We start from the raw sequence: 26720 nt of genomic DNA on the forward strand, positions 1-26720 counted from the left end.
GTTTTGAACTTCTTCCACTTATGGATGATGGAGGCCACTGTTCTCATTGGGACCTTCAAAGCAGCAGAAATTTTTCTGTAACCTTCCCCAGATTTGTGCCTCGAGACAATCCTGTCTCTGATGCTGGTTTGAAGGCAAAAGGTAGGAACACCAAATATTGATTTGATTTAGATTTTTCTTTTGTTCGCTCACTTTGCTTTTTATAAATTGATAACAATAAACAATCATTATTTATATTTCTGAAAGCATTCTTTGTTTACAGCATTTTTTCACACCTGCCTAAAACTTTTGCACAGTACTGTATATACAGATATAAATATGCAACTTCACGTCTCTGCCACTCACCTATGTGAATTTCACTTTCACCAAACAACAAATCTTTTAATTCTCGCAGATACGCCTCTTCATTGGTAAGAAACACTACTTTTCCCTGATGGCAACACGAATTAGACGATCTACAAGTCTCCGACTTAAAGTTTAAATCTGAACAATAGATTCGATCTGTTTTTGCTGTTCCGTTATTTCACCGAGTAATAATTTCCGTTTGTTTGCGCTAATGCGATCATTTTTTTTGAGACTTTCGAATTTTCATACTTCCATTATCTCTAACCTGCTCTGCGTGTGTACCGTGCCAACGTTTTTGAATTCTTTACCACATTCTACTTTGTCATCTACTCTTTGTCTTTTATTTCCCGCCCTGGGCCTGGTTAAATCTCTTGGCACAAAGACTCGTCTCGCGGGACGTGAAAGTATCTCTCTGAAAAAGTCGTGTCTCGTCTCCTTCCAAGTTTTTGTTTTTTTTTATAATTGAGATATATATATATATATATATATATATATATATATATATATATACTATAGTGCCTCGCAGTTCGGAGACCTGTGGTTCACTTCCCGGGTCCTCCCTGCGTGGAGTTTGCATGTTCTCCCCGTGTCTGCGTGGGTTTCCTCCGGGTGCTCCGGTTTCCTCCCACAGTCCAAAGACATGCAGGTTAGGTGGATTGGCGATTCTAAATTGGCCCTAGTGTGTGCTTGGTGTGTGTGTCCTGCAGTGGGTTGGCACCCTGCCCGGGATTGGTTCCTGCCTTGTGCCCTGTGTTGGCTGGGATTGGCTCCAGCAGACCCCCCGTGACCCCTGTGTTTGGATTCAGCGGGTTGGAAAATGGATGGATGGATATATACTATAGTATATACATACTAGGGCCAGCACGGTGGCGCAGTGGATAGCGCTGCTGCCTCGCAGTTAGGAGACCTGAGGTTCGCTTCCCGGGTCCTCCCTGCGTGGAGTTTGCATGTTCTCCCCATGTCTGCGTGGGTTTCCTCCGGGCGCTCCAGTTTCCTCCCACAGTCCAAAGACGTGCATATTAGGTGAATTGGTGATCCTAAATTGTCCTACGTGTGTGTGTGCTTGGTGTGTGTGTTCCCTGTGGTGGGCTGGTGCCCTGCCTGGGATTTGTTCCTATCTTGCGCCCTGTGTTGGCTGGGATTGGCTCCAGCAGACCCCCGTGACCCTGTGTTCAGATTCAGCGGGTTGGATAATGGATGGATGGATATACATATATAAATATATCCATCCGTCCATATATTTTCCAACCCGCTGAATCCGAACACAGGGTCACGGGGGTCTGCTGGAGCCAATCCCAGCCAACACAGGGCACAAGGCAGGAACCAATCCTGGGCAGGGTGCCAACCCACCGCAGGACACACACAAACACACCCACACACCAAGCACACACTAGGGCCAATTTAGAGTCACCAATGCACCTAACCTGCATGTCTTTGGACTGTGGGAGGAAACCGGAGCGCCCGGAGGAAACCCACGCAGACACGGGGAGAACATGCAAACTCCACGCAGGGAGGACGCGGGAAGCGAACCCAGGTCCCCAGGTCTCCCAACTACGTACATACACTCAAACACACACTATCGCTATCCTCTTTAATAAAATCCCTGTGTGCATCCATGTATCTGTGTGTGTGTCTTCTGGTGAAGTGCGCATGCGCGGGGCACGGTGATACGCTTCAAAGGCCGCCTGACGCGTCACACAAGACAGAAAGGGCGGGACCTATAAAATATCGCGCGGCCGATCCAATCGGATTTCGGTAAATGAGGTAAGACCTAAAACATAACGCATGAAAAATCCAATCGGATACTGAGAGGCGGAGACCAGCTTCCCCAAAGAGGTGGGATTAGTGTTTGTTGTTCACTCTGATTAACAAACTTGGCCCGGTAAAGTGTAAAGTGTTTTCCTAAATATACGAATTTTCATGATATTACAATAAGATGACTTTTAAAAGTTGATTTATTTTCGCACACATAAAATCCATTGCTGGGGAGACGCCATACATGCAATAATCAGCTGCACGCCAGCACAGATTAAAATACTTGCTGGAGAGACGTATTACTGTGAGAGAAAATTAAAGGCACACAGTACAGTGACGCATATTACAGCCACATACAAGCCAGTATTAATGTAACAGAAAATAGTTGGTCCTTTGCCATTTAATGTGGACTGTTCTTACTAATGTTTATGCACTACTATTCTAGCGCCCGTTATTGTAACGGGCTCAATGTCTAGTATATATATAAAATCCAACGTCTGTCCACTTTTCATGAGAGAACTACTTCACAGGTTTTTTTTCTAGAATTTGCTTGAACATTCCAGTTGATGTTGTGACTTCTCTCATCACGCTACGTATCGCTAAGTTCGCTAAGTTCCCTTGCGGCACTGATTTAGTCGTGTGAATCCAAGACAGAGGCAGCAGGCCGAGGGGGCTGCATGGTGGAGGTAGGACCTCAGGAGTAGGGAGCCTGATGGGCTGAAGTTGAAATGGTCACAGATTGCTCTAAGAATTTCCCCAAATTTCTCACTGCCAGCCAAGTTGGGCATCAATGGCTGCAGGATTAAACACTCGCTAATTAAAAAAGCTTTGCGCTTCCTTTTGGCCTCGTTTATGACGGGGTGCCCACCCACAATAAGACCCTTTGACAATGTAAAGTGACACAGAATGATTTTTTCCAATATTTTGGCCTACCCGGACAATATCCATCTCTTGGCTACTCTCCATGAAGCGCCAGATCTTGGGTTTGACCTCCAGCCACATGCCACCAAGGTCTCGAAATACACCCAGCTCTTGAAACGTCTTGTTAACCTACAAGGGACAATAAAAATAAAATTCATTCTGTTCAAGCCGTGCAACTTTTAGAAGCTGTAATTTGCCCAAATAGAGCCTACTCGACTTATATTTATTTTTTTAATTTAAGGCAGCGCAAGCCTATGCAATTATAGCCCACCACAAGATGCTGCACGGCCACTTGGGTCTAAAATAATCACAAATAAAAAAAAGGAGTCGCCGCTTACCTCTTTAATTATCTTTTGAGTCGCCGGGTTATCTGGCGTGTACAGAATTTTGCCGATGAGCAGTGGCTTCAAGGCCCTCCAGATCATTCGAGAGATGGGATTTGATTCTAAATTTCTCATCATCTCATTACAGTAGGGAGCTAAAAAACAGAAAAAATGAGGAAGTCCGAGTTTCAAGATCAGTGTTCCTGACGATGATTAAGAGCAGACGGGAATGCAAAGGAAACCAACTTCAGAACCACCTTTAAAATTAGAAATTACGTAACAGAAAACTCCTAAAGCCACTCAGTCCTCATGAGGGTCAGGGCAAGGGGGGTATGGGGGGGGGGGTGACTTGTTCTGGAAGGAAAATAAAGAACAAAAACACTAAAAAGAACTAAAGCCAGCGTCACACTACATGGCTTTAGGTCAGAGGGCATGTGACGCTGAACTGCAGCTGGCAGATCTCGTCACCTTGAGGATGAAGGACTACACAACTTGTGACCTCAGCACCATTTCAAACTTCATGAGGATGGCCAGTATTGGCAGCCAGTCAGCATGGAGCATAGCAGAATAAAACACGCCATACTACATGACAATAAAGAAACAAAATAGAGAACAAATAGGGAGCAGCTCCTTCTATTGTTCTTGTCTGTGCTTTCATTTGTAACAAAATAAAAAGAGAAAACGTCGTAAAATGTGGAGAAAACTACAGGAACTTCACTGGCACTGCCCACAACTCACAACAAAGTCGTGGCTGGTCAAGCATCACACAGCTGGTGGCGGCAGGAGAGCAAGACAGTCAACCACAACGACCTGCTAAGACTTTCAAAAGTGAAGATGAGGACTGAAAAGGTGGGTTGTGCGATGGGGGCTTTAGAAAGTGGGGGACAAAATACATCAGTGACTACCAGACTGGAGCGGAGCTGACATGGAGCTAAACTCACATCTGCTTTGTGCAAGTTATATACAGATATGAAAGGCACTATATAATAGATAGATAGATAGATAGATAGATAGATAGATAGATAGATAGATAGATAGATAGATAGATAGATAGATAGATAGATAGATAGATAGATAGATAGATAGATAGATAGAAATGACACTATATGATATATAGATAGATAAGCAGATATGAAAGGAACTATATAATTAATAGGTAGAAAGATATAATAGGCGGTATATGATAAATAGATAGACAGACAGACAGACAGATAGATACATATGAAAGGCACTATATAATTAATATAAAGATAGATTGAAAGGCATTATTGTAACAGATAGATAGATAGATAGATAGATAGATAGATAGATAGATAGATAGATAGATAGATAGATAGATAGATAGATAGATAGATAGATAGATAGATAGATAGATATAAAAGGTACTATATAATGGATAGATAAATAAATAGATATTAAAGGCACTATATAAAAAATAGACAGACAGATAGATATGAAAGGCACTATATACTGTAAATTAATACATAGATAGATTGAAAGGCACTATTATAATAGATAGATAGATAGATAGATAGATAGATAGATAGATAGATAGATAGATAGATAGATAGATAGAAAATTCATTATATAACATTTAGATAGGTAGGCAGATATGAAAGGAACTATATAATTAATAGGTAGATAGATATAATAAATAGACAGACAGACAGACAGACACATTTGAAAGGCACTATATAATTAATATATAGAAAGATTGAAACGCACTATTGTAATAGATAGATAGATAGATGTGAAAGGCACTATATAATGGATAGATAGATAAATAAATAGATATGAAAGGCACTATCAGATAGATAGATAGATAGATAGATAGATAGATAGATAGATAGATAGATAGATAGATAGATAGAAAGAAAAGACACTATATGATATATAGATAGGTAGGCAGATATGAAAGGAACTATATAATTAATATATAGATAGATTGAAAGGTACTATTGTAATAGATAGATAGATAGATAGATAGATAGATAGATAGATAGATAGATAGATAGATAGATAGATAGATAGATAGATAGATGTGAAAGGCACTATATAATAGATAGATAGATAGATAGATAGATAGATAGATAGATAGATAGATAGATAGATAGATAGATAGATAGATAGATAGATAGATAGATAGATAGAGATAGAAGTGAAAGGCACTATATAATGGATAGATACATAAATAAATAGATATGAAAGGCAGTATCATGATAGATAGATAGATAGATAGATAGATAGATAGATAGATAGATAGATAGATAGATAGATAGATAGATAGATAGAAAAGACACTATATGATATATAGATGTCAGATATGAAAGGAATTATATAATTAATAGGTAGATAGATATAATAGGCGGTATATAATAAATAGACAGACAGTCAGATACATATGAAAGGCACTATATAATTAATATATAGATAGATTGAAAGGCACTATTGTAATAGATAGATAGATAGATAGATAGATAGATAGATAGATAGATAGATAGATAGATAGATAGATAGATAGATAGATAGATAGATAGGAAAAGGTAGAAAAATGGTAATATATTTCTTCAAAGTTATTTTTTTGCCTACTGAATTTCGTTTGTAGTGTTTTAATTTGTGTTCGTCTAATAATAGTAACAGTAAACACATGAAAATTTCCATTCCTGGGAATACTGCATCATGCTGATTGATTTGTACAGTACGATCAGCCCATTGTCTCCTGCCTGCTTATCCCAAACAGGATCAGTTCCATTACAAATGAAGCGGGCCTTCTGATGAGGACGTGTATAAAATGGCTGCCCACTCACTGGTTGAATTGTCATAGAACGTGGTGTCCTCTTCTGTGCTGTTGAACCCAAACAGAGCTTTGTAGTTGTTGTCCTCATACCAGTTGAGTGACTTGATTTTCAAGCCCCCCCCCTCGGGGTGCCCACACGCTATCCTGGAGATGGCCTGGTACATGCTGCTCGGTGAGCCCGTGCTGTTCTCTCTCAGGTAGAGGATTTCTTTCCTCATATCACTCCAGCTCTTCATGCTGGTCAGCTAAACAAAACCAAATAAGAAGCCATTAGTGATCAGAACGCGTCACTGAAGGGGTCTGTGCTGACGAGTTGGTTCTTATCCTAACCCCCCCCCCCCCCCATTGTCTACGTGCACTGGAGTCCGCCTGGTCCTCCCTGTCTGAACTGGGGTGTGGGGTGAGGTGTGACTCTAAACTGGCCTGCCATGAACTTTCACTTTGTCCAGGGTTTGATGGGTCCCTGGATGGTTTTTGGCCCCCATATGATGTATGCAGTCCAGTAACAGAATAATAATAATAATTATTATTCTTTACATGTATTTAGAGTTTTTTCTCACTACTTAAAGAGCTTTTCATTGTGTGTGGGGAGCCACTTCAACCACCACTAATGTGCAGCACTCGCCTGGATGATGCGACGGCAGCCATTTTGCGGCAGTGTGAACCTATAAAGAAAGTGTCAGTTTGACTAAACATATTAATAAAGCATAAGAAGACCATCACAGGCGTCATGTTGATTTTGGGATTCACGGGGGCCGATGACGACATTTAATTCTCCTTTTTTTTTTTTTGCACAGTTTAATGACGTCAGAGTGTTTCAAGACAGGAAAACTCCAGACGGTTACTTGCTCGTGTACTGTAAACACGGTTATCACAGGCCAGGAATAGTCGTGGAGCCCGCAAGAAACTTTGGAAACCCTGTTTAATGTTAGGGATACAAAAGTATTGATGCTGGCCAATGAAAGAAAAGTTACAGTTTGGGAGCTCCTCCCACTTCCGCGTCTATGGTCAGATTGACATGTGACACTTTTCGGCACGCCCCACACCCCTTTTTATTGGATCCCGACTAGAAGGAGGCGGGGCCATCTCAGGGCATTGTGGGCGGTGTCAGTTGCTGTTCTCAGTACTGCAGATAGACAAGAGAGAGGAGTTCTCACACGTAATGGCAAATCCTAGCAAGTGCCATTTTTGTCTTAAAAATGAGTTCTTTTTAGTTTTTGGAGTTACTCGGTCTTTCCTGATGTTATAACGAAGTGGTGATGGCCAAATACGTCTTCATTCCGGTCACAGTACGATGGATGAAGCTGGTATGGACACAAGTACTTTACATAAAACCTAGCAACTCTACTGACCAATGAGGAAAGACCGCCTACCAATGAAAACATCAGATTACGATCACATGATTTAAATGCCGCGACAACTGTGTGATTTAAATGGCAGGTGGTGTTGATTCGTGAAAAAAAAAACCAATATTGTGTATGTGAAGCTTAGGAAAAATGAAATCTGGAGATCATTAATTATAGGGGCAACATCATTTTCTCAATTTGCCCAAACCTTGGGCGGCACGGTGGCACAGTGGGTAGCTAGGAGTTAGGAGAACTAGGTTCGCTTCCCAGGTCCTCCCTGCATGGAGTTTGCATGTTCTCCCAATATCTACGTGGGTTTCTTCCCACAGTCCAAAGACATGCAGGTTAGGTGCATTGTCCCTAGTGTGTGCTTGGTGTGTGTGTGTGTGTGTGCCCTGTGGTGGGCTGGTGCCCGGCCCGGGATTTGTTCCTGCCTTGCACCCTGTGCTGGCTGGGATTGGCTCCAGCATACTCCCGTGACCCTGTCTTAGGATATAGCAGGTTGGATAATGGCTGAGTGACTGATTGAGTGACCTTAAAAGATGTAACCTACTGGGTTTTTCCATAGCTGGTGAGAGGTAGCGACAGCGCCTCCTTTTGGTTTGAGGTGGCATCGCTTTCCTTACTTAAGCCCCAGAGGCACACATACGTGACAGACCAGCTCTTATTCAACTGAATCCGGTGTCACGTGTGTGCCCGTAAAATGATGTTAGTTTGGGGATTTTAGGTGGATGGGACTGGCAGGCTGGCACCTTTTCTCATCAAAATCGTTCTGATGACCCCGAATTGCATAATCGGGTGTTAGAACGTGAAGAGAATTTCCTTTCTGCCGTCAAAGAATCTCAGTTTATTGTTTCCAGGAGGTTCATAAAGCAAAGCCACACAAATCTCCCAGCAAATGCAGAGCAGAGGTTGGGACTCCACAGAGCGACTATGCCAGCCTTCCTGTGTGGGCACAAAAGCAACCTCTGCCAAAGCATGAGCTACCAGCAACAAGGGACGTCGTTCATTCTTCTTGAAAAGACCCCACGTCCGAGACTGCTAGCTATTCTGCTTGCTTGGTGGGGGGGGGGCTAACTGAAGCAGCCACATCAGCAAGTTTTTCTCGTCACATGACCTCAATTATGCCTCCGCCACTAGACAAAGCCGCCCGAGCAACACAACGTGTGTGAAGCCGCTGTAACGCGACACCATGCTGGGCTTCTTCTGGAGGCCCGCTTTTTTTATTTTAACACGTGCCAATGACGCCCAGCTAGCGACGGAATCGCAAACACGGTTTTGTTATTTTTTTTTTTTTAGTACATTTGTTTCCTGCCTGCTACAAAACAACACCAACTTGCTGGGATTAACCTTGAGTGGCCTGGCATCGTCGCTGAGGGAAAAGGGTATTAGAGTTCACCGCCCGGCCGCCTCTGCCAGATTTCATGTTTAGAGCGGAAAATAAAGATGGGGTTTTGAACGCACACACACACACACACACAAAGAGCTCTCGCCTCGCTGCGCTGCTTTGACCGGCCGGCTTGACCACGACATAAAAAAATGACTTCAGCTGTCCAGTTTGTGGTTCTTCGAAGAGTAAGAAAGTCAAAACGTTCAAATAGCCGCGTAAACCCGACCGATTTTGTACCAATAGCAGCTTAGCAGTTTCTTCTGCTAAGCACCCTCGGCTTTCTCTTCACTAACCACCAGGATGTTGCTGGGCACGTGAGCGCCAACGGACACGAACACGAAGTGTCGATTCAGTGCCAGGGGTGCCATTCACGTCCCCTTGAGGGGCAGGCTTGAAATAAAACACAAACGGACACAGATCTGGAAAAATCCTCAAATTTTAAGCGCTGCAGGCAATCATGCAATGGTGTCAGCACTCGGAAATCAAAAGGCTCAACGGCCGCTATGTAAAAAGGAGGTAATTTGCATATCGTTTTATTATATAGCGCCTTTAGTGCAGAGTCTCACACATCCACCATCCCGGGTTGTTTGCATTTTCTCTCCATGTCGGCATGGATTTTGTTCTTTATTTCATCTTATACAATTTCTTGTATTAGGTAATTTGTTAGTTTTCGCATACCCCTTGGGGTCAGAGCGCAGGGTCAGCCATTGTACAGCACCCCTGGAGCAATTACAGGTTAAGGGGTCTTGCTCAAGGTGCCAGCAGAGTTAGGATCTTTTTTGGCAGTGATGGGGATTCGAACCGGCAACCTTCTGGATACCAGCGCAGATCCTTAGTCTCAGAGCAAAGGAGGAGGATTTGCTCCAAGTGCTTCAGTTTTCATCCCACATTTCCAAAAATATACGTGTGTTAAGTTAGTTCCATCCATCCATCCATTTTCCAACCCGCTGAATCCGAACACAGGGTCACGGGGGTCTGCTGGAGCCAATCCCAGCCAACACAGGGCACAAGGCAGGAACCAATCCCAGGCAGGGTGCCAACCCACCGCAGGACACACACAAACACACCCACACACCAAGCCCAATTTAGAATCACCAATCCACCTAACCTGCATGTCTTTGGACCTGTGGGAGGAAACCCACGCAGACACGGGGAGAACATGCAAACTCCACACAGTGAGGACCTGGGAAGCGAACCCAGATCTCCTAACTGCGCTACCACTGTGCCACCGTGCCGCCCATTATGATATTCAACCATTTTAAATATAAAAACAACAAACTGTGCTCACCCTCTCAGCATTTGTCTGTTTCCTCAACAACCTTTCACCCCACCTGGGGGCGTGGTTTCCTCTCGAAAAGACCAAATCACAGTAAGCTGTGTGCACCACATGATTTTGTTTTGATTTAGTCAGTCAGTCAGTCATTATCCAACCCGCTATATCCTATCTACAGGGTAATGGGGGTCTGCTGGAGTCAATCCCAGCCAGCACAGGGCGCAAGGCAGGAACAAATCCTGGGCAGGGCGCCAGCCCACCACAGGGCACACACACACACCAAGCACACACTAGGGACAATTTAGGATCGCCAATGCACCTAACCTGCATGTCTTTGGACTGTGGGAGGAAACCCACGCAGACACGGGGAGAACAAGCAAACTCCACGCAGGGAGGACCCGGGAAGCGAACCTCAGGTTTCCTTACTGTGAGGCAGCAGCACTACCCACTGTGCCACCGTGCTGCCCATTAAGTTAGTTAGTGTTTCTAAATTAACTTGTGGAAGTGTGTGTGTGTGGGGGGGGGGGGGTCCCCACATTGGACAAACACCTCACGCTGGATGTGCAGCTCCTAAAATTAGACAAACACCTCATGACAGATGAGCAGGTCCTGAAATGGACAAGCACCACATGTTGGAATGCTGCTGGGACAGACGTTTTTCTTGTTTTTCTTGTTAAAACAAGAAAAAGGTACTAGAATCAAGCAAAATTATCTGCCAATATAGTGAGAAAGTTTAACTTGTTAACTTGTTAAATTTTCTAAAAATGAGATTATATATTTTACACATACAAATCTACTCAAGTCAGTTATTCTTAAAATAAGAAAAACAAGATCTATTATCTCTTTTCAAGACTGTCTGGCTTGTTAAGATTTCATTTTTTTGCAGTGTACTTCTATGCATTTTGCCACTCTGAGGTACCTCATCAATATTTATGAGTGGGGTGGAGCCTCCAGCCAAAACCATAATGGCAATCGAAGAGGCGTGAAGACAGTTTTAGAACAAACTGAAACGGAAACGTTGCTAAAATTGAGCATTACCGATGGCGATAGTGAATTGGGCGTTGGAAAGTGAAACCGATGCACGATGCGGGACTGCATGACCGAACCACCATGATATGTGTGGCCGTGTGACGCGCCACAGAGATACGACACTGGCGGGATGACAAAAAGGCAAATTAACTGTGATTGACTGTGAGGACAAGCAAGACATTAGTACCCCTAAGCACCGTTGACAGTGTGGCGACTGTCATTGTTTCGTGTTGGGGGAAATGTGGAAGTCACTAAACGTTGCACTGTGGTGGGCTACAATAACACAAGGGGTGTGTCACTTGTGTGGATCAGGCTGTGACATTCTACCCTCTCATGTGCAAGCAAGCAAGGGCGCTGGTGACAGCCTCAAAACATGTCACACGAAGGACGTGTGCTAAATCTGCAGGAGTACAGCAGCGGACGCTCGACAGATCTCTCCTAATTTATTTCACTTAACGTTTTGGTACTTAAATGTTTCTGCTACATGTAACGACAGTTTTTCCTGCCGAAAAAAATTCAATGAGTGAGCGTAACGCTAAAGGTCTACGCTACGTCAGGAAGAAACACGACGATTCCAGCCTATCTTGACATTTTGTAATAATCCGTCCTTTGCTTACCTCAATAGCAAGAGACGCCAGACTTTTTAGGAGGCTGTTTGTTGCCTCAGATACCTCCTGGGTTAAGTGAGACCCTGGGGAGACTTTTGCCTGTAAGAGAAATAACAAAAAAAAAAAGTTAGAATGTCTAAAAAAATATAGAAATCATACGTAACTTCATAGAAAGGCTTTTAGAAGCGAGTGCTAAGAATGCAACACAAAGCAATGTGCCATATTTATACATACACACATATTTATATATATATACATACACCTACTGTACATACATACATACATATATACATACACACACACACACATAGATTTATATATCTATATATATAATTCACTAAGCCGCCAGCGAGCAAGACACCCATTGAGCACGCAGGACTGAGCCACGCCCACCAACTCTAAGAGCATTGGATACGACGACAACTCGCAGAGCCACGCCCACCAACTCTAAGACCATTGGATATGACGACAACTCGCAGAGCCACGCCCACCAACTCTAGATAGATAGATAGATAGATAGATACTTTATTAATCCCAATGGGAAATTCAACTCTAAGAGCATTGGATATGACGACAACTCGCAGAGCCACGGCCACCAACTCTAAGACCATTGGATACAACGACAACTCACAGAGCCACACCCACCAACTCTAAGAGCATTGGATACGACGACAACTCGCAGAGCCACGCCCACCAACTCTAAGACCATTGGATACGACGACAACTCGCAGAGCCACGCCCACCAACTCTAAGACCATTGGATACGACGACAACTCGAAGAGCCACGCCCACCAACTCTAGATAGATAGATAGATAGATAGATACTTTATTAATCCCAATGGGAAATTCAACTCTAAGACCATTGGATATGACGACAACTCGCAGAGCCACGGCCACCAACTCTAAGACCATTGGATACGACGACAACTCACAGAGCCACACCCACCAACTCTAAGACCATTGGATACGACGACAACTCGCAGAGCCACGCCCACCAACTCTAAGAGCATTGGATATGACGACAACTCGCAGAGCCACGGCCACCAACTCTAAGACCATTGGATACGACGACAACTCGCAGAGCCACGCCCACCAACTCTAAGACCATTGGATACGACGACAACTCGCAGAGCCACGCCCACCAACTCTAAGAGCATTGGATACGACGACAACTCGCAGAGCCACGCCCACCAACTCTAAGAGCATTGGATACGACGACAACTCGCAGAGCCACGCCCACCAACTCTAAGACCATTGGATATGACGACAACTCGCAGAGCCACGCCCACCAACTCTAAGAGCATTGGATACGACGACAACTCGCAGAGCCACGCCCACCAACTCTAAGAGCATTGGATACGACGACAACTCGCAGAGCCACGGCCACCAACTCTAAGACCATTGGATACGACGACAACTCGCAGAGCCACGCCCACCAACTCTAAGACCATTGGATACGACGACAACTCGCAGAGCCACGCCCACCAACTCTAAGAGCATTGGATACGACGACAACTCGCAGAGCCACGCCCACCAACTCTAAGAGCATTGGATACGACGACAACTCGCAGAGCCACGCCCACCAACTCTAAGACCATTGGATATGACGACAACTCGCAGAGCCACGCCCACCAACTCTAAGACCATTGGATACGACGACAACTCGCAGAGCCACGCCCACCAACTCTAAGAGCATTGGATATGACGACAACTCGCAGAGCCACGCCCACCAACTCTAAGACCATTGGATATGACGACAACTCGCAGAGCCACGCCCACCAACTCTAGATAGATGGATAGATAGATAGATACTTTATTAATCCCAATGGGAAATTCAACTCTAAGACCATTGGATATGACGACAACTCGCAGAGCCACGCCCACCAACTCTAAGAGCATTGGATACGACGACAACTCGCAGAGCCACGCCCACCAACTCTAAGACCATTGGATACGACGACAACTCGCAGAGCCACGCCCACCAACTCAGACGTGGCTGGGGGTGGTACCCAGCTGGGACACCCAAGAGGACCAGAGGAGGGCTTATGCCTCCTCCAGACCACAAGGGGGCGACCACCACGATGCCTTTGGAGTCCTGGCCCCTCAGCAGAAGTGCTGGGGGGGAAGAAGACCAGGGACACCCGGAGTGCTTCCGGGTACGCAGCCGGCACTTCCGTCGCACTGGGGAGTGCTGGCGGAAGAATGTCGGGAGGCACATGGAGCACATCCGGGTGGTTATAAAAGGGGCCGCCTCCCTCCATTTAATGGCTGGAGTTGGGAGTGTAGCAGGACAGAGCTCGGAGGAGAGGAGTGGAGGCGGACCTGAAGAGAGGCAGAGTGAGACAGGCCTGGCCTTTGGGGGAGTTTTGGGGGGTTATCTGTGCACTTTGTAAATAGCGGACTGTATAATAAACGTGTGGTGGTGCCTAATACAATGTCTGCCTGCCTGTGTCCGGGGCTCGTTCCACTATATATATATATATATATATATATATATATTGTAGTGGACAGCAAGGGGCACTAACGTGGCTGGGGTGACTTTTTTAAAGATACACTGGGGAAAAGAGCATAGACAGGGCACTACCTCCCTCTGAATGCTAGATGGCAGCACCCCCCAGGTTGCAACGGTGCCTCGGATTCCCACAGGGCATGCTGGGACTTGGAGTTCAGCACAGCCCTGTTCCGTGGGCATTGCCAGGAGGGTTCTACAGGGACTGGGGAGCCTTAATTTTTTAGGCTTCTACCTCACCCAGAAGTGCTTCCAAACCGTGCTAATGGGCCACTGGAAGTACTCCCGGGTTCAGGCTAAAATGGACTTGGCGTGACTTGAAGATATCAGGTTAGGTGCATTGGCGATTCGAATTTTGTTCCTGGTGTGTGCTTGGTGTGTGAGTGTGCCCTGTGGTGGGTTGGCACCCTGCCTGGGGTTTTTTTCCTGCCTTGCGCCCTGTGCTGGCTGACTGACTGAAGATGGCCGAACACCAACGCCACACACCAAAGTTGAAGGAGTTGGAGCAGTTTGGCCTTGACGGATGGTGTGAAGATCCCAGTGGTGAGGCGTGCTAAGCTAATAGAGAGTGGGAGCAAAAGAGGACTCTTGGGGGGTGAATACTTACGCACACTCAAGATTTCTGTTTTTTGGTCACAATAACAAATAGTGGTAGGCCTGCTGGGTAAATGGAGTGGTGCTAACTCCACCAAAAATCCACTTTCATTCCAGGTTGTAATGTGACCAAACAGGACAAGCACTGAGGGGGACGATTATACTTTTTGCAAGACATTGTGACATCAGCAAATTCCAGAAAAGTGGAACCGTTTTCAATATTTATGACAATCCTGCCCACCTTTGCATGACTTTTTTTTTCAGCTCACCTGAATGGGTCTCACGAAGTCCAAGTTCGAAAGAAAGAGCTCCTCGGCCGCACTCAGCCAGCTGTTGGACGAGGAGCAGATGACATCCTGAGATCGACGGGCCACCTGCTGGTCGGCAATAGTGACGAAATCTTCAAGTTTGGAAGAGTTGCAGAGGTCCTTCAGGTGAACCCCAAAACCTCTTGTGAACACCTAAAAAAAAAAAAAAGTGTCATGGAGCTCTGAGAAGTGGGGGGTCGGGGGGGGGGGGACTTGGTGTTGTGCTGCAGGCCAGTTACTTACATTTGCCAGATTGACATCTGCATTGAGAATTTCTGCCACCGCCTCTTCTGGAAAGGATGCGTTATGCTGAAGGAACGCGGAGAGGGTTTCATTTTCTGTGAGGAAGTCTTTCAGTTTGAAACCTGAAAAAAATCAGAAGACGACGATTACAAGATGAAGAAGAAGAGGGGAGGCATCACAAAGGACGAGGTGTGGCAAAGCCTGGTGAGGACCACCCATGTCAAGTATCACAAGAAGGAAATTCGAGTCAATACACTGCCTCAAAACAGCTAATAGAAGTCACTTGTGTTTCGGAAAGCTAACCGTGGACTCACTTGAGGAAACCGCGGAAAAGAAGACGATGACGATGTGACAAATGACGCCGTTTCTCTTCCCAAAGGCACGGTTTGTGGTCCTGGAGCAGCGTTAGTTAGTCGTGTACTCAAAGGTGCTACTGGAGCTCCACGGCTATCAGAAGTTAAACTGCTTCCTCTGCTCACGACTCTTATAATAAATACGCCGGCTGAGGGACTACGTGCCGTCAGGCGTTTAACGCAACGATTGTGACTGTGACTATGATACGTCTGGTACCGGTTTGCACTATGACTGTGTGCACCTCACACCCTACCGATGCTGTTGCTGATACATCTCCTACCAGGCGCTCATAAACTACAATCCAGACATCTAAAGTCAAAATCCACCCTTCGCAACTCAACTTAAAGCCATAAATGGAGCGTAGTGGCGACGCTACGCAGGAAAGGTGGGTGCTGGCATTGAGAGTTTCAAATGCTATGTAGTGTGAGTCCACAGCAATAAAATTGGTGGCTTGGACGGGATCTGCACTGTGGGCAGGGGTGGAGTGTAGTGGCATTCATTCAGAGAAAAGGTGGGTGCTGGCATTGAGAGTTTCAAATGCTACGTGGTACGAGTCCACCTCAATACAATTGGCGGCGAGGACGGGATCTGCACTGTGGGCAGGGGTGGAGTGTAGCGGCATTACTGAACAGAAAAGGTGGGTGCTGGCATTGAGAGATCAGCTTGACATCACCTAGAAGTGTCCCAGTAGCCATGTTTAGAGATGATCTCTGCATGGCTGACTAATGGAGCTCTCCTATTAGCTCACGGTGCAGGGAGATCACTTTTGAGACAGACATTGTGAGTTCACAACTGGCATTGAGTCCACGGCAATAGAATTGGCGATGAGGATGGGATGTGCACTGTGGGCAGGGGTGGAGTGTAGTGGCATTGCTACGCAGAAAAGGTGGGTGCTGGCATTGACAGATCAGCTTGACATCACGTAGAAGTGTCCCACTTGCTGTGTTTAGAGATGATCTCTGCACGGCTCTCCTAATTAGCTCACGATGCAGGGAGATCGCTTTTGAGACGGACACTGTGGGTTCATGACTGACCACTTGAACTGCAAAACTTCGTGACATTGAGTCCATGGCAATAGAATTGGCGATGAGGATGGGATCTGCATTGTGGGCAAGGGTGGAGTGCAGCGGCATTACTGAACAGAAAAGAATGGTGTTGGCACTGAGAGATCAGCTTGACATCACCTAGAAGTGTCCCACTTGCTGTGTTTAGGGATGATCTCTGCGCAGCTCTGCTAATTAGCTCACGGTGCAGGGAGATTGTTTTTGAGACGGACATTGTAAGTTCACAACTGGCATTGAGTCCACGGCAATAGAATTGGCGATGAGGATGGGATCTGCACTGTGGGCAAGGGTGGAGTGTAGCGGCATTACTGAACAGAAAAGAATGGTGTTGGCACTGAGAGATCAGCTTGACATCACCTAGAAGTGTCCCACTAGCCGTGTTTAGAGATGGTCTCTGCACGGCTGACTAATGGAGTTCTCCTATTAGCTCATGGTGCAGGGAGATCACTTTTGAGATGGACATTGTGGGTTCATGCACTGTCCACTTGAACTGCAATGCTCCAAGGCATTGAGTCCAAGGCAACTAATTTGGTGACGAGGATGGGATCTTCCTGCAGTGGGTTGGCACCATGCCTGGGGTTTGTTTCCTGCCTTGTGCCCTGTGTTGGCTGGGATTGGCTCCAGCAGACCCCCATGACCCTGTAGTTAGGATATAGTGAGTTGGGTAATGGATGGATGGATGGATGGGATCTTCACTGTGGGCAGGGGTGGAGTGTAGCACCACTGCTAAACAGAAAAGGGTGGTGTTGGCGTTGAGAGATCAGCTTGACATCACCTAGAAGTGTCCCACTAGCCGTGTTTAGAGATGGTCTCTGGATGGCTGACTAATGGAGCTCTCCTATTAGCTCACGGTGCAGGGAGATCACTTTTGAGACAGACATTGTGGGTTCATGACTGACCACTTGAACTGCAATGCTCCATGGCATTGAATCCAAGGCAACTAATTTGGTGACGAGGATGGGATCTGTACTGTGGGCAGGGCTGGAGTGTAGTGGCAATGCTACACTGAAAAGGTTGGTGTTGGCAATGAGAGATCAGCCTGAGATCACCTAGAAGTGTCCCACTCACCATGTTTAGAGATGGTCTCTGCACAGCTGACTTCTATGGAGCTCTCCTATTCGTGCAGGGAGATGTCTTTGGAGCCGGACATTGTGGATTTGCGACTGACCACCAGCACTTCACCACAGTGCAATTCTTCAAACTGCAGTTCTTCATGGTTTGAGTCAATGGGAAATTTAACTGGCGACGAGGGTGGGATTTGGACGGTGGAAGGCGTGGAGTGTAGTGGCGACACTATGCAGAAAAGGTGGGTGCTGGAGATGAGAACTTCAAACTGTAATGCTCCATGGCATCAAGTCCACGGCAACAGAATTTGCGACGAGGATGGGATCTTCATTGTGGGCAGGGGTGGAATGTAGCGGCATTACTGAACAGAAAAGGATGGTGTTGGCAATGAGAGATCAGCTTGACATCACCTAGAAGTGTCCCAGTAGCCATGTTTAGAGATGATCTCTGCACGGCTGACTAATGGAGCTCTCCTATTAGCTCACGGTGCAGGGAGATCACTTTTGAGATGGACATTGTGGGTTCATGCACTGTCCACTTGAACTGCAATGCTCCATGGCATTGAGTCCAATTTGGTGACGAGGATGGGATCTTCCTGCGGTGGATTGGCACCCTGACTGGGGTTTGTTTCCTGCCTTGTGCCCTGTGTTGGCTGGGATTGGCTCCAGCAGACCCTGTAGTTAGGATATAGCTGGTTGGGCAATGAATGGATGGATGGGATCTTCATTGTGGGCAGGGGTGGAGTGTAGCAGCACTGCTAAACAGAAAAGGGTGGTGTTGGCATTGAGAGATCAGCTTGACATCACCTAGAAGTGTCCCACTAGCCGTGTTTAGAGAGGATCTCTGCACAGCTGACTAATGGTGCAGGGAGATCACTTTTGAGATGGACATTGTGGGTAATTCACCACAGTGCATATCTTCAGACTACCATGCTTCTTGGTGTAACCCTGATATTCTTTATATGTGTGGAATTCTCATTTTTATTCATGGCTCCACAATCCCCACTAACCCCTACTTTCTCTGCTGTTCTTTTTCCAGTTTTCTGTGGTGGGCGATCTGCCACCTGATCAGGGCACCATGCAGCGCCTACGTTGATGAACTGCAAAGCCAGAAGTCCATCATCTAATTCTTCCACGTAAAGCCTGAAAGCCATGAAGACTGATTGAGATCACTGATGTGAGGGAGAATGTCCAGTGGGGGCTGGCTGGGTGGTCTTGTGGCCTTGGTACCCCTGCAGATTTTGTTTTTTGTTTTTTTTTTCTCCAGTTTTTATTTTTCCTTCTGTCCTCCTGGCCATCAGACCTTACTTTAGTCCTTGTTAATTATTCCTTCATTCATTCATTTTCCAACCCGCTGAATCCAAACACAGGGTCACGGGGGTCTGCTGGAGCCAATCCCAGCCAACACAGGGCACAAGGCAGGAACCAATCCCGGGCAGGGTGCCAACCCACCGCAGGACTAATGTTTATATTTTATTTTAATATTTTTTCTTTCTTCATCCTTTAAAGCACTTTGAGCTCCATCATTTGTATGAAAGCGTGCTCTAGAAACAAAATGGTGTTGATGTTGTTGTTGTTGTTGTTAAGGGGGTAACAAAGTAAAAACATTTTCCTTTTTGTTTATTTCTTTTTTTTCTTTTAAGAAGTCTTAAGACCACCAGATAAAGAGTCAAATCTCCAAACTTCTGATCATTTTAGTGATCAGCAACCATGAAATGGCATAAAACGACATGCGGATATCACTTTTAAAGGTTTGTTAAGTTCTGTGGGTGGGACCATGGGTGAGAACCTGGTGGGTGGGACCCTGGTGGGAGGGACACTGGGTGGGACCCCCCCGGACCCCCCCGGACCCCCGTCTCCCACCTTGTATTCTGTGTTCCTTAAGAAAGCCTTCAGACCCCCCCCTCCCCCGCCCCGCCACCGAGACCCTGAAATTATTTAGGTGCATAACATTGAAACCCAATAAGAGTTCACCAGGACTACAAAAGGAATATCTGAAAAGCAGAACCCGTTAAAAGTCGCAGCTGACCAAAGCGGCACACACGTTTCCGAATTCAGCGTGTGCGCCAGGCTCCCTTGCACTGACTTTACCACGTGGGCATTTCTGCAAACCCTCTGACGTCTGTATGGGAAAAGCCATGCAGGTAATCCTTGCCAAGCGGGCCCTCTGGGTGCAGCCCGGTGCCCTGTGGGTGAGCCGATGTGTTAATTAACAGATTAGTAATCGCAGCCTAACTGATTTCACGGGGACGCCTGGAGAGAAGGCAGCTTGGGTTTTGGCTCCTCCGGGATATTTGTTCTTCCCTCTGCAATGCGGGCACGTCACGGCTAGAAGGTTGGCACCAGCCCTACCCCCAACACCTAAGACTCCATCGTACTTGGGAGTCACAGAGGAAGTTAAGACGCACACTTGTATTTTTCTGGGCCACGTTATACAACAGCACACCTAAGGCACTTTCTTTAATAAACCTTAAAATTTAAACATGACTGCCAATTCCTAAAACATTACTGGCAAATCACGCACCCGCAAAAAATGAACTTTAAGGAGATTCTATCTGGGAAAATTCAAGATCACCACTGAACTGGAAGGAACTGCCGGAAAACACTGCTGGATCAGAGGGCCTGCTTTCCCAAACCAGAGTAAACTTTGAACATTCCTGGCAGAACATCGTGCTGTGATGACTTCATGTGGGCAGGCTGGCCAGTGAGGTTACTACCGGGCACCGCGCTCTCGCCTGACTCAGTTGGATTGCGTTTCAAACTGCTTGCTGTTCTTGACAAAAGCCCCCTGACTCCCTCACTGGAAACGGGTCTGCTGAGGAATGCTGGAGACCCTGGCAAGAAACCAGGGAGGGCACGATTACAAAACAAGCCTGTTCAGAAACGCAACAATGTGCGCCATTGAGGAAGTCGGCCGGGGGGCTTAATGAAAACCCTGGGACAGCTGGGGAGAGCCTGGCGTGGGTGACATGAGGAACTCAAACTACGAACACCAGCAGTCCGACGGAGGAACGCAATTCGATTTAATACGTCTGGTGACGAGACGCCCTGCAGTTTGGGACAGTCCTGTAGATGTCCCCAGTAGAGGTGTCCCCAGTCTAAAGATAGATGGATGGGAAAGGCACTATATAACAGATAGATAGATAGATAGATAGATAGATAGATAGATAGATAGATAGATAGATAGATAGATAGATAGATAGATAGATAGAAAGGCACTATATTATAGATAGATAGATAGATAGATAGATAGATAGATAGATAGATAGATAGATAGATAGATAGATAGATAGATAGATAGATAGATAGGCACTATAACAGATAGATTGAAAGGCACTATATTATAGATAGATAGATAGATAGATAGATAGATAGATAGATAGATAGATAGATAGATAGATAGATAGATAGATAGATAGATAGATAGATAGATAGAGTGAAAGGCACTATATTATAGATAGATAGATAGATAGATAGATAGATAGATAGATAGATAGATAGATAGATAGATAGATAGATAGATAGATAGATAGATAGATAGGCACTATATAATAGATAGATAGATAGATAGATAGATAGATAGATAGATAGATAGATAGATAGATAGATAGATAGATAGATAGATAGATAGATAGATAGATAGAGTGAAAGGCACTATATTATAGATAGATAGATAGATAGATAGATAGATAGATAGATAGATAGATAGATAGATAGATAGATAGATAGATAGATAGATAGGCACTATATAATAGATAGATAGATAGATAGATAGATAGATAGATAGATAGATAGATAGATAGATAGATAGAGTGAAAGGCACTATATTATAGATAGATAGATAGATAGATAGATAGATAGATAGATAGATAGATAGATAGATAGATAGATAGATAGATAGATAGGCACTATATAATAGATAGATAGATAGATAGATAGATAGATAGATAGATAGATAGATAGATAGATAGATAGATAGATAGATAGATAGATAGATAGATAGATAGATAGATAGTGTGATGGGATGCCAGCAGAGTGGAAGGACCAGGACAGAGAGCATTGATGAGGTAATACCTCCCCTGGGACACTAGACGGCAGCCCTCCTGGGCAGCTGTGGCACCACGGATTCCCGCAGGGCATGTTGGGAACTGCAGTTTGGTGAAGCCCTGTTGGGTTCCGTGGGGGCCACCAGGGGGAGCAGCAGAGCCCTGTAGAGGACCTCCAGCTCACCTGGGAGTGATTCCAGTTAATACTGATGAGCCATCTGGAACACTCTCGGGACCTGAATAAGAGGAGTCGCCTCACTCCATTGTGGGGTTAGGGTGGCGATACGCCCCCTAGTGGCTTACAATAGATAGATAGGCGGCACTTTAACATTTTTCCTTTAAAAGTGTTCACACAGTAGAAGATTAATCACAGCCTAACTGATGTAACACAAATATTGCAAACGCAGACATTTGAGGGCACAAAATCCCCAGTAAGCACAATGTGACAATTCTTCACATGCTACAGTCACACAGCCACAAACCCCAACGTCCTTTTCATTGCAAGACAACACAAAATATTCCACTTGCTGTCCCTTAAATAAAAAGCATTGCCTCTGATTTTCTATGCGGTTTAAAGTAAAATGCTGCTGCAGGCACGACTGGGAGACAACATCAGGGCTCTTCTATGAGTGATACCACCTCAAACCACCGGTTGGCGCTGTCACGCACTGACTCTGCTGCCCAATACACAATCCAATGGAGAAAACAAAAACAGAGCAAAATGGTCAAAAATCCAATGAATCTAAAAAGCCACAGAACTAAACTAATTAACACTCACCAAACTCACAAGCAAATTTGAAACGAACCACCAGGAACTGTAAAGACCCCCATTAGATTTATAGAGCGGAGGGCAGTTTCTGGAAGTGACTGGCAGGTGGCCACACTCTTTAGAGGAAAAACCACAAAACACATGGAGCACACAACAGGCAGCTTACATACAATACAATACAATTTATTTTTGTGTAGCCCAAAATCACACAAGGGGTGCCACACTGGGCTTTAACAGGCCCTGCCTCTTGACAGCCCCCCAGGCTTGACTCTCTAAGAAGACAAAGAAAAACTCCCAAAAAAACCCTTGTAGGGAAAAAAAAATGGAAGAAATCTTGGAAAAGGCAGTTCAAAAAGAGACCCCTTTCCAGGTAGGTTGTGCATGCAGTGGGTGTAAAAAAAGAAGGGGGTCAATACAACACAATACACAGAACACAGGCAAAACCTAAAATAAAGAATGATGCACATAAACAACATAAATCAAACACAAATAAAAGAGACATAAAACATAAATTGGAATCCCAGCACAGCATATGTGTCTGTTATATGCCATTTGGTGTGGGATTCGCAAAAGCAGTGTGAATGTTTCTGATGCGCCATCTGCTGGAATGACAAATACAATGCATTTAAATATTACAAGTGTTTGAGATGTGCCATCTGTTGGAGTGATAGACACATAGCAACTGGATAGACACACAGACACTAATCCTATTACTAGCAGAGCTACCCGTCTATGAGGGGTTGAAATCTAAGTATGTCTACATAGGTCTCAGTGTTAGATGGGATCTGTGAAAGCAGTGTTAATGTTTGTGATGCGCCATCTGTTGGAAAGACAAATGCAATGCATTTAATTATTACAAATGTTTGAGATGTGCTATCTGTTGGAATGACAGACAAAGAGCAACCGGGTGGACACACAGACACTAACCCTATTACTAGCAGAGCAACCCATCTACGAGGGGTTGAAATCTAAGTAGTCAGCACAGGTCACAGTGTTAGATCTGCAGTGCACCATGCAATGCATTTGTCTCTGTTGTATGCCACTTGCAATGGGATTTGTGAAAGCGTCGTTAATGTTTGTGATGCACCATCATTTGGAAAGACAAATGCCATGCATCTTATTATTACAAATGTTTGTGATGCACCATCCATTGGAATGACAAATGCAATGCATTTCATTATTACAAATGTTTGAGATGTGCCATCTGTTGGAAAGACAAATGCCACGCATCTTATTATTACAAATGTTTGTGATGTACCATCTGTTGGAATGACAAATGCAATGCATTTCATTATTACAAATGTTTGAGATGTGCCATCTGTTGGAATGACAAATGCAATGCATTTCATTATTACAAATGTTTGAGATGTGCCATCTGTTGGAATGACAGACACATAGCAACTGGACAGACACACAGACACTAATCCTTTTACTAGCAGAGTCACCCGACTATGAGGGGTTGAAATCTTAAGTAGTCAGCACAGGTCTCAGTGTAAGATCTGCTGTGCACATTTGTCTCTGTTATATGCAATAGGATTTGTGAAAGCATCAGTAATGTTTGTGATGCGCCATCTGTTGGAATGACAATTTTATTATTACAGATGTTTATGATGCACCATCTGTTGGAATGACAATTTTATTATTACAGATGTTTGTGATGCGCCATCTGTTGGAATGACAATTTTATTGTTACAGATGTTTGTGATGCACCATCTGTTGGAATGACAATTTTATTATTACAGATGTTTGTGATGCACCATCTGTTGGAATGACAATTTCATTATTACAGATGTTTGTGATGCGCCATCTGTTGGAAATACTGAGACAGAGCAATCGGACAGACACACAGATACTCAGACTCTTATCCATACCCCTTGCATTTGCAGCATTTTGCTGATTTTGTCGGTGACACAGTTGGGGGGGTATTTGTTATTTTGTGTGTCATCTCGTATTCCCCACCTGTGTGTGTGTTTATTTTTTTTTTTATAACTGAATTTCATTTTTTTATTATTCACGATTTTTTTCACTGTAAACAATTTTTACCACAAGGAGGAGCCATCTGCAATAAAGACGGCCTTTTTTCTCCCTATACCTGCCAGCGTTTTCTTGACTTTGACGGGTACCTTTGGTCCCAGTCGGTCCCCTCTACTCCTTCGCCGGTGGCTCGTGACACTTCTCTCGTGTAACCTTTTTCAAGGTGTGCTGCCATTTGGAGTCTTTGTGTTGTAGCCATGCTTGTTGCCACACTGCACTCCTGCCACTGATCTGCAGCAGACAAGTAGTGACAATGTAACGGGACTGGGCACGTGTGACAGTCACCTTAAACAAGTGTCCCACATTTAGTTCACTTCACTGAAATACAAACATTCAGGAAGAATGAAACAGAAACGTCTTCATGTTTGCGTCCTCTCTTTTCTTTTTCATTTCACTTGATGTTCCTGGGGGTTTCAAGACTTGCTAATGTAGGACTTCTTCAGCCTGCCTCCCTGCCCCACCAACAGCAGCTCTCTGGGACTTTCTGGCTTTATCAGCGTCCTGCAGTAACGTCAGCGCTAATCTCGCCCTGTCAGCCCACATAAGAAATGGCTCAGAATTTTCATTTTCTGATAGGAACTTTCTTGCTCTCAAAAATGAGACATTTTAGCCTCCCAGCTGAAGAGCTCCAGGACAATTAAGGGACAAGCAGAACGTTTTGAACCTCCACTGCTTATAAAAACTTCCAACAATACAAAGCTGTGACCGCCACCAACACCGTTCATTATCTGCGGCCAAAAGTCTCCTCACTTGCAGGTGGACACAGCGAAAGACCACAGCTTGGACAAAGATTGATATTGAAGAGGCGGTCATCTACTATGTCTGCTCCACAAGGACAGACAAAGCCTGTGAGGATGATGTTCTTTGATTGTACCATCCAGCCATGCCAGTTAAGGGGTCTGCTCAGAGATATGCAGGTGGTGGAGCCTGTGGTGTCCTGGATGACCAGCAGACCCACCAGTGTGTGAGGCTTGAGGACTATGTGAGCACCACATGAACAGTCCCCGTCCTTAGATGTGCCAGTGGCTACCCACTCAGACACTGGCACCTTATGCCAGAGCTAGCCCACCGCAGCTCCTACTGCTACTTTAAATACCAGTGCCCGTGACTTTGGCTGAATATGACGAAATGGTGACACTTGGTGCAGGTTTCCTTAGCAACCTGAGGTGCTGCAGTTTCAGACACGTTTATCAGATAATTGGCAGTGCCGCGCTGTTTTATCAAATGCCGTGTACAGCAAACCAGCTGAGGAGCAAAGGTCTGACAAAAGTCCACCAGCTGTGCAAGTGAAACGCTACATGTGCCAGTAAGCAAGAAACATATCGCAACTATTAGGGTTGTAGTATGTAATAAATTCTATTATTCTTTAGCTTGAATTACATGAGAGCTGCCATCAGGACACACAAAATCAGTACCTTGGTGGTGAGGAAAAGATAAAAACTGCTGATATAACTTGTTTATTCAGAGGTCTGTGCCACGAGGAGCATGGCAGCCCCTGGCACCACTGCAGCCAGCAGGTAGTGATGCACTAAAGCAGTGCTTTTTAAATTTTGCCTTTACTGTGACTTCAAGATCTAGAATTGCCACAACCCTTCATCCCAAAGGGGTTTATCTAATAATAAAAGGCATGGCATTAGTCATTCCAACAGATGGCGCGTCACAAACATTAACACTTCTTTTAGGTATCCCATACCAAATGGCACATAAGAGACACGTGCATTGCATTAGTCATTCCAACAGATGGCGAGTCACAAACATTAAAACTTCTTTTATGTATCCCATACCAAATGGCACATAAGAGACACATTCATTGCATTAATCATTCCAACAGATGGCCCGTCACAAACATTAACACTTCTTTTAGGTATCCCATACCAAATGGCATATAAGAGACCACATGCATTGCATTAGTCATTCCAACAGATGGCACGTCATAAACATTAACACT

The 26720-nt window shown here is 45.0% G+C and overlaps 1 protein-coding gene across 2 annotated transcripts in view; it reads right to left on the bottom strand.

Annotated features, from left to right (window-relative positions):
* abca1a (ATP-binding cassette, sub-family A (ABC1), member 1A) overlaps window positions 1-26720 on the bottom strand; it is a 156567-nt gene that overhangs the window by 74058 nt on the left and 55789 nt on the right. For both annotated transcript variants that reach the window (XM_051929872.1, XM_028805887.2), the window contains exons 6-11: window positions 15442-15563; window positions 15160-15351; window positions 11797-11886; window positions 6152-6386; window positions 3360-3499; window positions 3034-3150 (exon numbers count right to left, since the gene is read on the bottom strand). In XM_051929872.1, the coding sequence (XP_051785832.1) occupies window positions 3034-3150; window positions 3360-3499; window positions 6152-6386; window positions 11797-11886; window positions 15160-15351; window positions 15442-15563 (896 nt within the window). The remainder of the gene's footprint in view (window positions 1-3033; window positions 3151-3359; window positions 3500-6151; window positions 6387-11796; window positions 11887-15159; window positions 15352-15441; window positions 15564-26720) is intronic.

This window comes from Erpetoichthys calabaricus, chromosome 7 (genome assembly GCF_900747795.2).
Source record: "Erpetoichthys calabaricus chromosome 7, fErpCal1.3, whole genome shotgun sequence".
Taxonomy (NCBI): domain Eukaryota; kingdom Metazoa; phylum Chordata; class Cladistia; order Polypteriformes; family Polypteridae; genus Erpetoichthys; species Erpetoichthys calabaricus.